Source organism: Phyllostomus hastatus, unplaced genomic scaffold, assembly GCF_019186645.2.
Source record: "Phyllostomus hastatus isolate PE091 unplaced genomic scaffold, TTU_PhHast_1.1 phas_contig_41, whole genome shotgun sequence".
Lineage (NCBI taxonomy): Eukaryota > Metazoa > Chordata > Mammalia > Chiroptera > Phyllostomidae > Phyllostomus > Phyllostomus hastatus.
In genome coordinates, this window is record NW_025333876.1 from 1,759,929 (window position 1) to 1,776,467 (window position 16,539).

Genomic DNA, 16,539 nt, shown 5'->3' on the forward strand with positions numbered 1-16,539 from the left:
CTGTCTCTGTGGATGTCAGTGACACCTGTCCACCCCACACTGCTCCACCTGTTCTTCAGGGTCACATGTATGTTTAAGCACGTAGCTGACTTTCCTAGCAACCCATTTCCTTTGACGCCTCTTAGTTGACATCAAATCCCTCCAGGGTAAAGATTATGCCTTCAACTTTCTTAATAATGATTTACAGTGAGCATGTAAGTTTTGCTTATTTGTACAAATACTTTAATATTCTCACATCCTACTCATTCTATGAGGCCAGCATAACCCTGATACCAAAGCCAGAGACACTATAAGAAAACTCAAGCCCAGGATCTCTTACATTCATGCAAAAACCAACAAAACACTAACAAATCAAACTTAGCAGCATATTAAAAGGATTATACACCATAACCAAATGGGATTTACTCCCAGAATGCAAGGATGGTTCAATACATGAAAAGTAATCACTGTGATAAACTACACTAATAAAATGAAGTAACACCCCCCCACGTATGATCACCTCAATGGCACAGAAAAAGCATCTGATAAAATTTAACACACTCTCTTGATAAAAAACACTCAAATTACAATAGAGAGAAAACTTCAACATGATAAAGGCCATTTATAAATGGTGAAAGGGTGAGAGCTCTTCCTTTCAGATTAGAAACAAGGCAAGGATGTCTGATTTCACCACTTTTATTCAATAGTATTAGAAATTTTAGCCAGAGCAATTAGGCAAGAAAATAAGTAACAGTCATTCAAATTTGGAAAAGATGAAGTAAAACTATTTGCAAATGACATACTCTTATATATGCAGAATACCTCAGAGTCCACCAAAAACTGTTAGAATAAACAAATCCAGCAAAGTTGCAGGGTATAAAATCAATACATAAAATTCAGCTGCACTTCTATACACTAACAATGAATAATCCCCCCACCCCAAAATTAAGAAAGAATCCTACTGCATCAAAAAGAATACTTTGCAATAAATTTAACCAAGGTGGTGAAAGACTTGTTTGTATACTAAAAACTATAAAACATTGCTGAAAAAAAATTAAAGATGGCACAAATAAATGGAAAGACATCCTGTGTTTATGGACTGGAAAACTTAACATTGTTAAGATAACAATACTACTCAAAGTAATCTACAGATTCAAGGTACTCCCTATCAAAATTCCAACAGCAATTTTTGCATAAACTAATATCCCCTCCTAAAATTTATATGAAATCTTAGAGACTGTGAATAGTGCAAATAATCTTGAAATACAACAGCAAAGCTGTAGGCCTCACATTTCCTGATTTCAAAACTTCCTACAAAGATACGGTGATAAAAAGCAGTGTGGTACTAGCATAAGGACAGATATATTAACCAAGGGAATAAGACTAGAGTCCCAAAATAAACCCTTGCAAATACGGTCAATTGACTTTTGCCAAGCACACCAAGCATACTCAACAGGGATAAAACAGTCTTACATGTTGTGCTGGGAAAACTGGATATCCACACACAAAATAATGAAGTTGGACATTTACCTATACCACATACAAAAATTAACTCAAAATGGATCACAGACCTACATGTAAGAGCTACAACTACTAAAATATAAAACTTTTAGAAGAACTTATAGGAGTAGCTTCATAATACTAGATTTGGTGATGACTTCTTAGATATAACACCAAAGGCACAGGCAACAAGAGAAGGGAGGCTGAATTCTATCAAAATTAAAACCTTTGTGCATCAAAGGTTACTATCTATAATAAGAGAGTAAAAAGGCAACTCCCAGAATGGGAGAAAATATTTGCAAATCACGTATCTGAAACAGGATTAATATCTAGGATGTATCACTCAATAACAAAACAACCCAATTTTTAAAAATGAACAAAGAACTTAGACAATTCTACAAAAAAGATAGATGACCTATAAGCACATGAAAAGATGTTTAACATCACTAATCATCAGCATTACCACAATGAGAAATCACCTCACACCATTTGGGATGGCCACTACAAACCGTCTTCCCCTTAAACAGCAGCAGCAACAAAAACAGAAAATAGTAAGTGTTGAGAAGGATATACAGGAACTGGAACTCAGGTGCACTGCTGGTAGGAATGTAAAATGTTGCAGGTTTTGTAAAAAACACTATACAGTTACTGAAAAAGTTAAACAGATTTACCATGTGATCCAGAAATCCCTAGTATGCGAGGTCTATCCAGAAGGTATCTAGCCAAGTAATATGAAAAACAGAGACATTTACTGAAGAAGATACAAGACACAAGAAACATTATACACAGGACAATGACGCCTCAGACCCTTCAAAGTAGGCACCTTCGGACCTCACAGTTCTCCCAATTGCCATCAAGGGCCCTGGCGTATTTTCCTGAATCTCACTGATGGTCTGAAATCTCTTTCACCTTTCAAAGGTGATTTTAGTTTTGAGAAAAGCCAGAAGTCTCAGGGTGCCAAATCCGGGCTGTAGTGGGGCTGAGTCACCTGAGTGATTTGATGTTTTGCCAAGACACGATGCATGAGGTGCATTGTCATGATGAAGCTGCCAGTCACCAGTTGGCCAGAGCTGTGGCCTTCTGAATCTTCCAAATAGTTTCTGCAGAGGAATGTTCAAGCTTAATGCAAAATCTGATGTAGATTCGTTGCTCTACTTGCTCATTTTGAATGCAATGACCACATAGTACCCACGCTCACTCAACAGTGCATTGTTCATGCATGCACATTCCAGTCCACTCTCCTTGGCTGCTAGATGCAAACCATTCTCATTATATTAACAATGGCTGGAATTTTTTCTGGACAGAACTCGTATACCTAAAAAAACTGAAATAGGGACTCAGATACTTGTACAGCAACATGCATAACAGCATTACAATAGCCAAAAGATGGCTACAACCCAAATGTCCATGAAAAGATGGATAAGCAAAATGTGGCATATACATACAATGGAATATTATTGTCTTAAAAAGGAAACTGACACATGCTACAACACAAATTCACCTTGAAAACATGCTCAGTAAAATAAGCCAGACACAAAAGGACAAATATTGTATGATTCCATTTATATGCGGTACCTAGAGCAGTCAAGTTCATAAAGATAGAAAGTAGGAAAGAGGTAAGTGGAAGCTGGAGAGGTGGTGTGAGGAGTTATTATTTAATGGGTTCAGTTTCTGTTTGGGAAGACGAAAATTCTGGAAGTGGATAGTGGTGATATTTGCACATTGTGAATGTACTTAGTGTCAATTATACACTTAAAATGGTTAGAATGGTAAATTTTATGCTATGTGCTTTTTCCTCAATAAATAAAATCTTTTGATAATGACAGCTGTGGTTAGGACCTTGGCAATGAGGTCACACCTATATGAAACCTGACCTACCTTCCAGTTGAGTGACTTTGGAGAAATTGCCTGTATCCTCTGAAGAGCTTTAGTTTCCCCTTTTGTAAAATGAGGATATCACTACCTCACAGAGATTGTTGTCAAGATTAACATTAAAAAAGAGTAAAATGCCACAGATGAGGCCTATCACAGTATTAACTCCACAGTGACAAGTTGTTACTTTAGCAACTCTAGAGATTAAAATTAATGTAGTAGGCCCTGGCTGGTGTGGCTCGATGGATTGAGTGCTGGCCTGTGAACCAAAGGGTCACCAGTTCGATTCCTAGTCAGGGCACATGCCTGGGTTGTGGGCTGGGTCCCCAGTAGGGGGCATGCGAGAGGCAACCAACGGATGTTTCTCTCACACACAGATATTTCTTTCCCTTTTTCTCCCTCCTTCCCCTATCTCTAAAAATAAATGAAGTTTAAAAAAATAAGTAAAAATAAGGTAGTAGGCCATCATAAAAAACATAAATGAAGAGGTGGAAAGGCTTTAAAATACATGCACAGGCACTGGCAACAAGGGGATTTGTAAACAGGGTGGGGCAGTCTTGGCTTTTCAACAGTTCATGAAAACTCTCTTGAATATAGGTGATTTCGTTAACTCAAAGTTCAGTCTGAAGTGTGTGACACAGATGCTTAGAGAACAGAAAACGCAATCTAAGGTCCCCAATGGTGGTCTAGTTCACTGAGTATTGTGTTCATTCTGAGGACATTTCTTCACACACTCAGACAGACAGACAAGAGTGCTTCCAGAAGAGGATTCCCAAGAACTGTGAAAGGCGGATCATGTATAATGGCGGCATAAACAACTATTCAAGTGTCTCAGCAGTGGAGCGGGCTCCACGAGCTGAAGCACGGATCTTATAGGAGCAACTACCACACTGGAAGGGAAGAGGGGTGTGAGGGAAAGTGACTTCGAAGGCGTCTCCCCTCTAAGGTTCCATGATTCTAGATTTAAATGTTTAAACTTGGGCTTTTGGGAAATACAACGCTATTCCAAAAAGAAAAATACAGTATGGAATGCTGTTCTGGAAAAATCTCTTTGAATAACAACAGTAGTAACTTTTGAGCAACAGCAGTAAGACAATTTCTGAAGTGTGTACTTTTAATCTGCAAATGCACTTCAGGCAAAAAGGAAAAAACACACTTAAAACCCACAAGCACAAATAAACCAACTTTAATAGATATTATTTTATATTTATATAGCGCCTTCTTCAAGAACTTTAGATGCTTTACAGACATTACATCTAATTAATCCCCACAACAACCCTGTGAGGTAGGTATTACTCCCACTTTACAAGATAGGGAGACTGAAGCACAGAGAGGTTAAGTGACTTGCCAAAGGTCACACAGTTAAATTCACTGAAGAGCCAGGACCTGAGCGCCTTAGCCTCCCAGCTCCCAGTTAAATACCTCATGAAAGAATCTTTAATGAAAAGTATCTTTAAAGAAGTTATCAGGAGTAGTATGTTATGAAAATGAGGTCTTTCTACTGCCATCAAGGAGAGAAAAAACCCTATACTGATGGTTAGAGGCAACAAGACTCTATGTGACACTTTCCTTTTTTCCTTCCTGAAGTCACAAGGCTTCTGTCTTAAGTAATCTTCTAAAGGTGAGGCTGCCAAGACAGAAGCCATATGACTTTGAAGTGAGACTTAATTTAGAATATTTACTTTTAGTTATGGTCATTTATAGAAATTTTTATTCCAATATACAAAATATGGGATGGGCACCCCAATAATCATGTACACAGACAGCAAGCGGCCATCCTTTGCAACTGAAGCCCGCCCCTCATTTCAGCCACAGTCAGCTGAGAGACCATCTCACCACGCTGTCTACATGGGCCCTTTTTCTCACTCTATCTTCATTCCCCCCCAGTCTTAACCGTATATGTTTTTAAAGTATATTGAAGTTCTGATAAGCTTCCAAACATTTTACCTAGATGTAGCTGCACTAAGAATAAAAAGTAAATTGAGAACCATCACCCCACAGGCCCTCCCCTGACAAATCATACTATTAGATACGGTGTGGACGTGAACAGTGTGTGACTACCATGGAACTCAGTAAGAATGCTATCACTTGCTTTAATATGAAATTTAACCTTGGCTTTTACTGTGTTTTTACATGTACACTGTGAAAAACAAAACATAGTATCCCAACGCTGTACCTTTATGCAAATGACTTCATCTATCTTTCTTATACGTGCTGTGGCCTGACTCCTATGAAAACCAACTCAGCTTCACTTTCCTCTCCTTTTCTGTGCTGAAAGCCGCAGAAACAGAGCTTTACATTCCAAGACAGTTTGGTTAAGCCCTCAAAATAAGAAATGTACCCAGCTCCACCGCTATGACCTTCCCCACATCCTTGGTTGTGATTCTCTGTGCAATGTTGGTAAATCAGCCAGGCTATGTGATTTGTACAAAACAATTCCAGCCAGGATAAGGCTTGGGAAACTGTACCTTAAAAAGCAATCTGTCAAAATACATCATAATTTTCTTCTAGCACATCTGTTAAACAGCCCAATTAGCTAAGTGACCCTGTTAGAGATATGTTCATGGAACGAATAGGTGAAGTCATTTCCTGAGCTAAAAGATACAGGTAATAAATGTTAATAATAGCAGCAGACAAAAAGATTCTTTTTTTGTTGTTTTTTTTTTGTATTCAACAGTATTAGTAAAGTAAGTTTAGAAAATTACAGCAATTTAAAAAAGTTACTGCCAGAAAAGACTTGGATAAAGGCTATCCAAGGCCTGATTGCTATTATTTTGAATATATATCCAATTATTTTCTGCAAGTGACATTTGGCCACTGTCAGAGAACCTACTGTTACAAGGAAAAATGTCAACTGCAATAATTTACACACATTTTAATTACATACATTACTTCTTAAAACTCCCAAAAGAAGGAAGTCTTAACAAAGTTAATTTCTAAACATTCTTCCAGGAAGATCTGTAAAGGTAGAGAGGGAAAAGGATTTGTTTGTGTATTCCTGGTCTACTTCATTAAAAATTAATTTTCAAAAGGTTTGTTAGTGAACTACCCAGGCTGCTGGGGTTATGATGAATGATCCCTTCTTTCCAAGTTAAGAATGACACTGGAAAATAACCTAACTGCTGACACGAATCCTCCAGACATGACCTCAACTTGAAACATTAGAGTATTTAAGAATTCTAAAGACTGGTATACAACCACTGCACCAGAATGTTTCTTATCATTCCAACAACTACAGGAAATTTTTGACAGTTTCTTATTTTATTGAAATTAAAGCTGAATAAAATAACTGACTTATAAACTATAACAAAAGATAAATATTTTTAGCCAGAGATATCAGTTCCTCCTAAAAAAGAATATTTACCTCTTCTCATTGCAATTTTTCTTAAGGTATCTTACTAATTTAAAATAGAGTTTAAAATTCACTTTAAAATAGAAACAAACAAAAGGACTAGTTAAACTGACAAAAGCTAGTAAAAATATGCTAAAATTTACTGACAGAATCACGGGCACTTCATACAATACTTAGACTCTACCAGTTTTTAAGTAAAATAAATAAGGAAAAATTATAATTACAAAGCCAGTCTTTCCCCTTGGGGAAACAAAGAGCCACTTTTGACCAATTGTTCCCTACATATACATATACTGTATATTATTAAAAGCTTCTTCAGAGAAGCAAAACATATTTGTCTTCCTGACACTGGATTCTAATATCTATTTAGTTTTTTTTACATCAGGAAGGCAACTGCAAGTGTTGGGCCCAAAAGTATTTCTGGTTCACGCTTGAAAAGACCACCGAGTATTCTTTCTACACATACTCAACACAGGTACATTATGCAGTGTGTTCTCTATCATCTCCTTAAATTATCAATACAACCTAGCTCAGATTCCTATTCTTTCTACTGCACCCCAAGGAGTTCAAATCATTACTGGTACAATTAATAAAGAGAACATGCGTGTCAATTACCGGAAGGCTGTTTTACAGGAGGAGCTGCTATCTCTGACGTCACTTCCTCGTTGAATGGAACTGCACAGATAGCATGATACCTGAGCAAATAAATCAACTACCATGATCGGAAGAGCTTGTTAATCCACAGTCTTTGCTTTATTGTGTGCAAAGTGTGCTACCGCCCCCTGAGCTTCCTGCATTTCTCTTTCCTCAAAAAATCAGTGCTTGATCCTTTCCGCAATAACCAGAGAAGAAATGAGGCAGAAATCTCTTCATCACGGTTCCCACTCAGTCCCGAGACTGATAGAAAAGGATGTAACCAGACTCAGAGTTCTTTGAGATATCTGATGTCAACCCGTAGAATTCTTCAATAGCTTGTGCATCTATTTTCTGTGAGGCAAAATGTAAACATTAGTACACAAACAAGCTCCATGAACTGCTTAACTCCAGTAAAACCTTCAACATTTCTTAGAAAACACGCCTTTCATTTTCTCATTTATAAAAAACTACATAAGCAGAATGGCTTAAATTAGTAAAACTGATAATACCAAGTGTTGGTGAGAATATGCAGCAACTATAACTCTCATACATAGCTGGGAGGAATGTAAAATCATACAGATACACTGGGAAAATGTTTAGCATTCTCTTCTAAAGCTGAACATACAACTATCTTTGATCTAGCAATTCTATTCCTAGGTATCAGGCGAAATACATGAAACCACTAATAGTCGACAATTTGGGACCCAAGAAATGGCAACTTCATGTAGTCACACCTAATATATACACCCAAGAAAATAAGTGCATATGTCCAGGAAATGACCTGTACAAGGATAATCAAGGTAATTTTATTCATAATAGTCAATAAAGGACAAAAAGCCAAGTTTCTGATTTGGTATATTCATACAATGGAAAATTACGTAGCAATTAAGAACTACTATTACAAGCCACCAAAAGAAATCTCACATGTATAATGATGAGTGAAAAAAGCCAAACACAAAAGGAGTCATATTTGACAAGTGCATTTACAGTCAAGGATAGGCAATATTAATGATAACGATAAAAGTAAGAATAATGGGTTTCAAGGAAAGTGTGTAGAGGGAAGAGAACTGTAGGCATTAATCAAAAGGAGGAAAAAGAAAGCTTGCTGGGGCACTGAAAACATATCACACTTTGATCTGGATGTGTGTGTGGACATGCATGTGTGCATGCCCAAGTGTGTGTGTTCATGCTCATATGTGTGTGTGCACACCCATGCAAAAATCCATGAAGCTGTTGCTTCAGATTTGTGCACTTTCCTATAGGTATGTTATAGCTCAATACATTTCTTCCTTAATAATGAACGTTTTTAAAAAACTAACTCTGTTTTTAGAACCTACCCCTTGTTTCGTTCTGAACACTGTAACTAAAGGTCAGCTGAAAATTCAAGCACTGGGACTGGATGTGGGGAGTACAAAGCAGAAATGGTATTACAATCTGAAGACCCAGACATCTGTCTAATGCTCATCGCCTGTCATGTGTGAATGAGAAGCTGGGAGAAAAATGTGAAGAGTAAGACACACACACACAACTTTGAAAAAAAATAAGAAATGAAGAAACTACTTACTTCTACAATATCGTCATCAAACAACAACCAAAAGTCATGACTTTTAACTATTGCAATGTAATGGCCTCGATTAGGACCACTGAAACAAAGAGAAAAAGAAGTTAATTTAATAAAATGTTTGTTAATATTACCTGTCTATGCCTAAATTTCATGTCCTATAAAGCAGAAAAACCAAAAGGGATAAAATACTCCTTACTTATTCATTCTCCCCCAAATCAAGCTACACTGATTTGAACTCACATTCAATTTTAAAATCAAATAATTAGTACTCTACTTTGAGAAATATAACAAGTATCCTATTACTATAAAACTATGCTATTAAAATTCTTTATTGTCTTTGAAATAATGTTCACATTTATTTGATGAAAGATTTAAATAAGATTTTCTGGTATTTTTGGTGGGAAAGAAGGGGTCACAGCCAGGACATGCTGAGGTAAACCACGACACAGTGCTGCAGAGTCATCTGTAAGTCTCACCCCTGCGGCAGCAGCTTTTCTCTCATGGAAAGACCCCATGTGATGCTTGAAAAGGCAGAAAAGAGGATATCAAATTCATGGTTCTAAACTCAAGCTCAAACTTCAGAAACCTCTTTAAAGACAAATGACTTTTGCCCAATGACTAGTATTATTAGTGCTATCTTTAAGTTGTAATTATTATAATTGTCTCAGTAGCTCATTTTAAATAAATCTGGAATATAGAAATCTAGATATACGTAAAAATAAAGATTTCTTTTAAAACAAATTTCTTTGCTTTACGCAAGGCCATGCTAAAGATTTTAACCTCTCACAATTTAAGTATGATTCACTATAAAAGTGTATGTATGCATGGGAGGGAGGTGGGTTTGGCCAGGGTGGGAGGAGTGGGGGGGGGAAATACAGACAATTGTAATTGAATAACAATAAAATATTTTTTAAAAAAGCTAAAATGTCAAAAAAAAAGTCCAAATATTGTCAATTGTGCCACAGGGGGCAAAACTGTATCTCCTTGAGTAACATATGAATTAACAGAGATCTTTTGGGGGCCACATAAGATTGTCTACAGATTTAAATATACACACATATGTACATACACTCACTCATGTGGACATCTTTATAATATAATCTTGTTATCATGATAAAAATGTATGTACAATTTTTTATTAAAGTGTGATTCTATAATTGATCTTATAAAATTTGAAGTAATTTCCAAGACAAATTATTCTTTATGGTGAATACTGTTTTGAAAGAAGCAACCTCAAATATTAGAATAAGCGACCTGCTATGTTCCCACGTGTCAGATCTCTCGGTTTGTAGGTGAGACGGGATCTTAGCTGACAAAATGCCACAAAACAAGAAGACTTTTCACTACAGAGGAAAACATCTCAAAACATTCTTTTGTAAAAAAGATTTTAATGCTATAATAGTCTAACTTGTCCATTTCTGTAGGATTCATCTTTAAAATCATGTATTTTATAGTAAGAAATAAGAAATGAAAACAAATTTTTAATGGGGCTGCTGAAAAGGAAGAAAAATCACAGAAAGGGTGAATGACAGAGCCTGAGAGGAAGTTGGCTAAGAGTTTGAAGAAAAGTAGAAAAAGTTAATTACAGAAACTAATAATAAGATGAAGGACTGAGAGTAATAAATTTATACCCAAGGAAGCTGTTTGTTAGGGATTTGCATTCTAGACATAAAATATGCTAGCTCAACATGCATGGATGCCTGATGAGTACAAATGACTGTGCCCTTGCTGTGGGGTCAGAGAGACACTGACAGTGTCCTGCCCGAACACACTGCCAGGTCAGTGGGTAAGCTTCTCCAAGAGTGTATACAGAACAGGAGATAAAAGCGGAGCCACAGGGACTGTGAAACAAGACCTCATCCAGTGAGAGAGGAGGGAACAGGGCTGAGGAATCAAGATAGGTTAGTTACATAAAGGAGTTGGGGTTTGAGATGGACTTAAAGCATAATATTTAATAATTCAGCAAACATTTGTTAGAAACCTACTATAGAACAGGCACTGGGAGTAGAGGGAGAGCAAACTGGACCAGCACAAACATGGTGGAAATGAGATCTCCCAATAGTCAAAGGGTGCAGACAAGGTGAGCCCTGTATACTGATATGAAATGTGTCTACAGATAAATCTTATAAATAAAAATTAAAAAATTAAAATATTATTAGTGTTTTGTTTAATGGACAAATCATTTCCTGTTTTAAAAAGTGCCCATTCTCCTAAGGAAAAGAGACATATAAATGGATAAACATAATATACTACAGAGTAGCACCCAAGGGAAAATGAGGCTGTTGAGAAGAGCACCAAAGAAGACACGCAGTGGTTTAACAGGCAGAGCAGGGGTCAAGAAGAAGGCATGAGGGGTGCAGAGTGAGAGAAAAGGAGTAAGAGACTGGGGTGCGGGGGTGACAGGAACTAAGGCAGGAGAGAGCCCCAGTGCAGTCAGCCGGCCTGTGAGGAGTCAGTGAGCACCCACCCCTCAACTCCCACAGCACTCTGACAGCTAAGGTTGGAGACGCAAGCAGCAAGAGATTGTCACAATGCTTGTGACAGCTGACTGGTTGTGAGGCTGGGAGGAGAAGCACATGAGATCAAGGAAAGAGCTAAAAAGAAAGGTCAAGAGTTAAGAAGCTGTAAGGGAAACAGGATGGATTAAATTTTAAAAGAAGACAGAGAGGGGAGACGGCCCAGGGTTATGATCAAGATCTCCAAGTTCAAGATCTTGTGAGTAGAGCAATTCCAAAAGATGGAACAGAATTTAAATTGGGTAAAACTGTCACTGAATATGAAAGGGCTACAAAATGGTAAAGTTGGGGTATGAAAAGCTAACATTATTATTATATTTTTATTAAAACAGTAGCAGGAGCTAAGTAATTTACATTTTCCTTAATCCTAACAATGAAGTAAGGTAGTTATTATTTTTTACCTTTTATAGCAGAGAACACTGACATTCAGGGAGCTCTGTATGAAGTCACACTGACCAGAAATGACGAAGTGAGAACTGAAACCCAGATTTCTCTGCCTCTACAGCCTCTGGTCTGAATAACTACAGGTTCTTTGAGTTATCTCTTACCATCTTCGTGCATTCACATGTCATCACTCTTACTTTAAAAATCGAATGTTCCAAAAATGGAAAAGATGACAGCAAAGTATAAAACACATGAAGAGAGGCTAATGTAGGCCATGCAGGTTCAAAACTATCATGACAGAGGATTGACTTCTAGATGTCATATTATGAGCAGGGAGTAGGGAGGGACAGCTACAGCTGGGAGGCCAGGATTTTTTTAGGTGAATAAAACATCCTTTTAGTATGTTTTCCCAAAACTCGGGGGGAAAGGATGAGTGCCTATTTTACAACTATTACAGGAATTTCTCAACAGTCAACCAAGACTTATGTTTCAAATATAAATTCTGATTATTTGATGGTCTTGCAGTTTAAGAATTTTGGGGCTATTTTATAAATTGAGATACAAAGAGTAGAATATCACACTAAATTGGCTAACAGGAAATAAACACACTAAGGAAAAAAAACAACTTATGTTGGCAGATTATTTCCACAGCCATTTAAAATGGTTTCACAACCATTAACACATGAACATATCCAACAAATCTCAGAAATAATTTATTTTGCAAAGCTATTTAGGCACCATCATTTTTACCAAAACCAAACAAAAACAATATTTAAAAAAACAGAAAAAGAAAATAGGCCTTAAAGTTCTTAAGAATAATATTTAAACAGTAAGAACAAAATTTAAATCCAGAGGCAAAGGGCATGGGGGAGCATAAGAGGGTCGAGGGGATCACATTTATGGAGACAGACGGAGACAAGACTTTGGGTGGTGAGCATACAATGGAGCATACAGATAACTTACTCCAGAATTGTACACTTGAAACTTGTATGTTACTAATCATCGTGTCTCCCCAATAAACTTAAACAAAAATCAAATCCAGACAATAATATATTTTAGCAGATATATAAGTTTTAAGGAGGAAATGATAAAATGGATCTGGATGAGAACCTCTGAAAGGTCTGCCCGGGAATCCCTCAGGAACACCCTGAATATCACTGTTCCCCAACCCTCACTCTCGCTGCCAGGCCCCAAAGCTGCGATTACCTTCCACAGTGAACCACTACAGCGACAAGGTCGTACATTCTGTCAGGATTGGTTGCATCGCCTGAAGTGTTAAAGAGACGAAGTTCTAAAGGAAAAACTACCCGGTAAGAAAGTTTTGTGTATCGATGAAGTTGATCCATATATTTAAATCTCTTCAGGTGTAGAGCTAGAATCATGGGCAGTTTTTTAACTTTCATCCTATTAAAATAAACATAAAATAAAATTTCATAAAAGATGCCTCAAAGAATTATCAAATTTTATGATTCAATTAACAAATGGTTAATGGTCAGTCTTAATAGCCCAGTACTGCCCACTTTGCATATTTCTACCAATTATTTTTATATTAAGAAAGCAATATTTTGAACATCTTAATACAACCGCCCCCCCCCCCCCACACCCATCATCACCAAACCACATGAAGTGAGCACTCACCGGAGCTAGGCAGCGTACCTTGAGAGCCCAGCTCAGAAGAGCGGGAAGGCTGTGCCACTGGACCCTAAGACACCTACCACTACACTAGGACACACTACCAAGCCTACAGTCATGGCAGCTCTACCTAGTATGTAGAAACAAACACGGGGAGGCTGTCAAAATGAAGAGACAAAAAAACATGGCCTAAATGAAAGAACAAAACAGAACTCCAGAAAATGAACTAAACAAAATGGAGACAAGCAATCTACTAGATGCAGAGTTGAAAATACTGGTTATAAGGATGTTCAGTGAACTTGGAGGAAGGATAGATGAACTCAGTGAAAACCTAAACAGCATAAAAAAAACATGAAAATCATAAAAAAGAATCAGTCAGAAATGAAGAAAATCAATAATACTTTATAGGGAATCAACACTATAGTAGATGAAAACGAGAATCAAATCAGTGATTTGAAATATAAGGAGGCAAAAAACACCCAACCAGAACAGCAAAAAGAAAGAATCCAAAAAATGAGGGTAACTTAAGGAGTCAAGACAACTTCAAGTGTACCAATATTCTCATCATAGGGTTGCCTGAAGAAGAAACAGCAAGAAACTGAAAACCTATTTGACAAATAATGACAGAAAACATCCCTAAGTCCATGAAGGAAACAGACAACATACCAGGAAATGCAGAGTCCAAGATGAATCCAAAGAGGCCCACACCAAGACACAACATAATTAAAGTGCAAAAGGTTAAAGACAAAGAGAGAATCTTAAAAGCAGCAAGAGAAGAGTAGTTAGTTACCTACAAGGGACCTGCCATGAGACTGTTAGCTAATTTCTTAACAGAAAATTTGTGACTGGAAAGGGCAAGAAATATTCAAAGTGATGAAGAGCCAGGACCTATAACCAAGATTATTCTACCCAGCAAAGCTATCATTTAGAATGGAAGAACATATAAAGAACTTCCCAGACACGAAAGAGCTAAAGGAGTTCATTACCACCAAACCAGGATTATAGTTAAAGGGTCTCCTTAAAGGAAAAAAAAAATATAAAAAGATAAAATGATGAACAGTAAAATGGCAATAAATGCGTTATCTACCAACAACTGAATCTAAAAATAAATGAACAAACAGAAACAGCCTCATAGATAGAACATTTTGACAGTTGCCAGACCGGGGGGGGCGGGGGGCGGTGTGGGGGCTGGGTGAAAAGGTGAAGGGATTAAGAAGTAAACATAGGTAGATGCAGTATAGTCATGGGGATGTAAAGTACAGCATAGGGAATACAGTCAATAATATTCTAATTAACTATGTATGTTACCAGATGGGTAAGAGATTTATTGGGATGGTCACTTAGTAAGTTATGAAATGTGTAATCACTGGGTTGTACACCTAAAACTAAAATAATATTGTATGTCGATTGTAATTTAAAAATTAAAAAATGATTTTAAAAAAGGTAACAAAGTGAGGAGACAATGAGAAGGATTCAAGACCATTCCAGTAAAGGTGTTTGCCAGAAAGAAATCACTGCATATTAACAATATAACTGCATGTATCCTAGAAAGACAGTAAAATAATCAGGAAATTTTAGAAGTTAGGTTTTTAATTACCCTTCACATTCCAAATAATCTTTACAATGTGTTGCGTTACCTTTGAGCTCCTACTACTTCACCCCGCAACAGTTCACTCTTTCAAAGGCACAGCTCAAATGTTACACCCTCTGGCAAAAATGACTGCTCTCTTCAATCTTCCCTCAGCACTTCACAGAGTCACTTTATATATGTATAGTTTATGAGTTTATCATAGTTACAGAGTTTATCACTCTAAGTATTTACATGATTATGGGTCTTTCTCTTCTTCTAGGTCTGACTTGTTGGCAGGCCAAAACCATTCCTTTCACTTTATTTCTCCTCTATCTAGCAACGTGCCTGGCATAGGACAGACACTTGACAGATGCTGCAGAACTGAATTCTGTGTGTGTGCAGTGAGGCAGAACACTTCTCATCATTAAAAAAGGAAATTTACTAAGCCATTGTCTCTAATGAAGTGAAAATAATCATTTTATAGCATTATACTAAATCTGCATTCTACAGATTTTAAATGTGGTGGGCAGTTTATTATTCCAGAAATATTTACTATTCTGCTAACCTGGCCTTTGAAAAAATATTAGCAAAAACAAATGTAAACTCTTAATCATTCCCGGAAAATAATCTAACAATGTGAATTAAGAGCTTTTTATGGTGTTTGTCTCAGTAAGCCCCTTTCTAGAAATTAAATTAAATATATCTCAAATAGAAGACTTCTGAGAAAAACTCTCCTAGAGTTATTTTAGTATCATCGAAAATTGGGGAAATCTTCATTATTCAACAATAGGAAATGCTGAAAATATATTACAATATAAACATAACAGAATATATCTTCAAACAAAAGTGATGGTGAAACTTTCTAAATGGCATGGGAAAATGTTTATGGAAAATAAAAAAAAATCATGATATAAAATTATGTAACTGATAATCCAACTCATATACATCAGATCCATGTACAGCTGCTAAAACAAATTCTTTCAAAACAACAAAAAACAGAGTATCCTTTAAAAATTTCCAGTAGAGTGTAGATCCAGAATTGTCTCAGCATGAAATGAACAACTTAGATGAAATGGACAAACACCTTAAAAAACACAGACACACAATTTACCAAAACTGAAACCAAGAAACAATAGGAAATCTAAATATTCCCGTATCTACTTGTAATCAAAACCTCCTCGCCTCTCAAAAGAAACAACAGGACCAAACAGCACCTCAATGCACAGGGGAATTCTATCAAACACTTAAGCAAAAAACAAAACCTATCTTATATAAACTATTCAATAAAAGAGGAAAAGGGAATAATCCCCAACTCATTTTTGCAGCCAGCATAAACCCAATACCAAAATCTGACAAAGGTATTACAAGAAGATAAAATTATAGACCAGCATCGCCCATGAGACTCCATAACGTGAAAATCATTAACAAAACATTAGTAAATTGGATCCAGCAATATATAAACCCCACTTGGTGATGATGCAATAGTTACACTAAATGAATGGATGTTTTGTGCCTCAGGTTCTTTCTAGAAATC

At 36.7% G+C, this 16,539-nt stretch overlaps 1 protein-coding gene across 2 annotated transcripts in view; it reads right to left on the minus strand.

Moving 5' to 3' along the window:
• Positions 1-4,521: 4,521 nt before the first annotated feature.
• USP12 (ubiquitin specific peptidase 12) overlaps positions 4,522-16,539 on the minus strand; it is a 96,294-nt gene continuing 84,276 nt past the window's right edge. For both annotated transcript variants that reach the window (XM_045844822.1, XM_045844824.1), the window contains 3 exons: positions 13,010-13,207; positions 8,904-8,982; positions 4,522-7,690 (listed from right to left, as the gene is read on the minus strand). In XM_045844822.1, the coding sequence (XP_045700778.1) occupies positions 7,589-7,690; positions 8,904-8,982; positions 13,010-13,207 (379 nt within the window). In that variant the 3' untranslated portion in view covers positions 4,522-7,588. The remainder of the gene's footprint in view (positions 7,691-8,903; positions 8,983-13,009; positions 13,208-16,539) is intronic.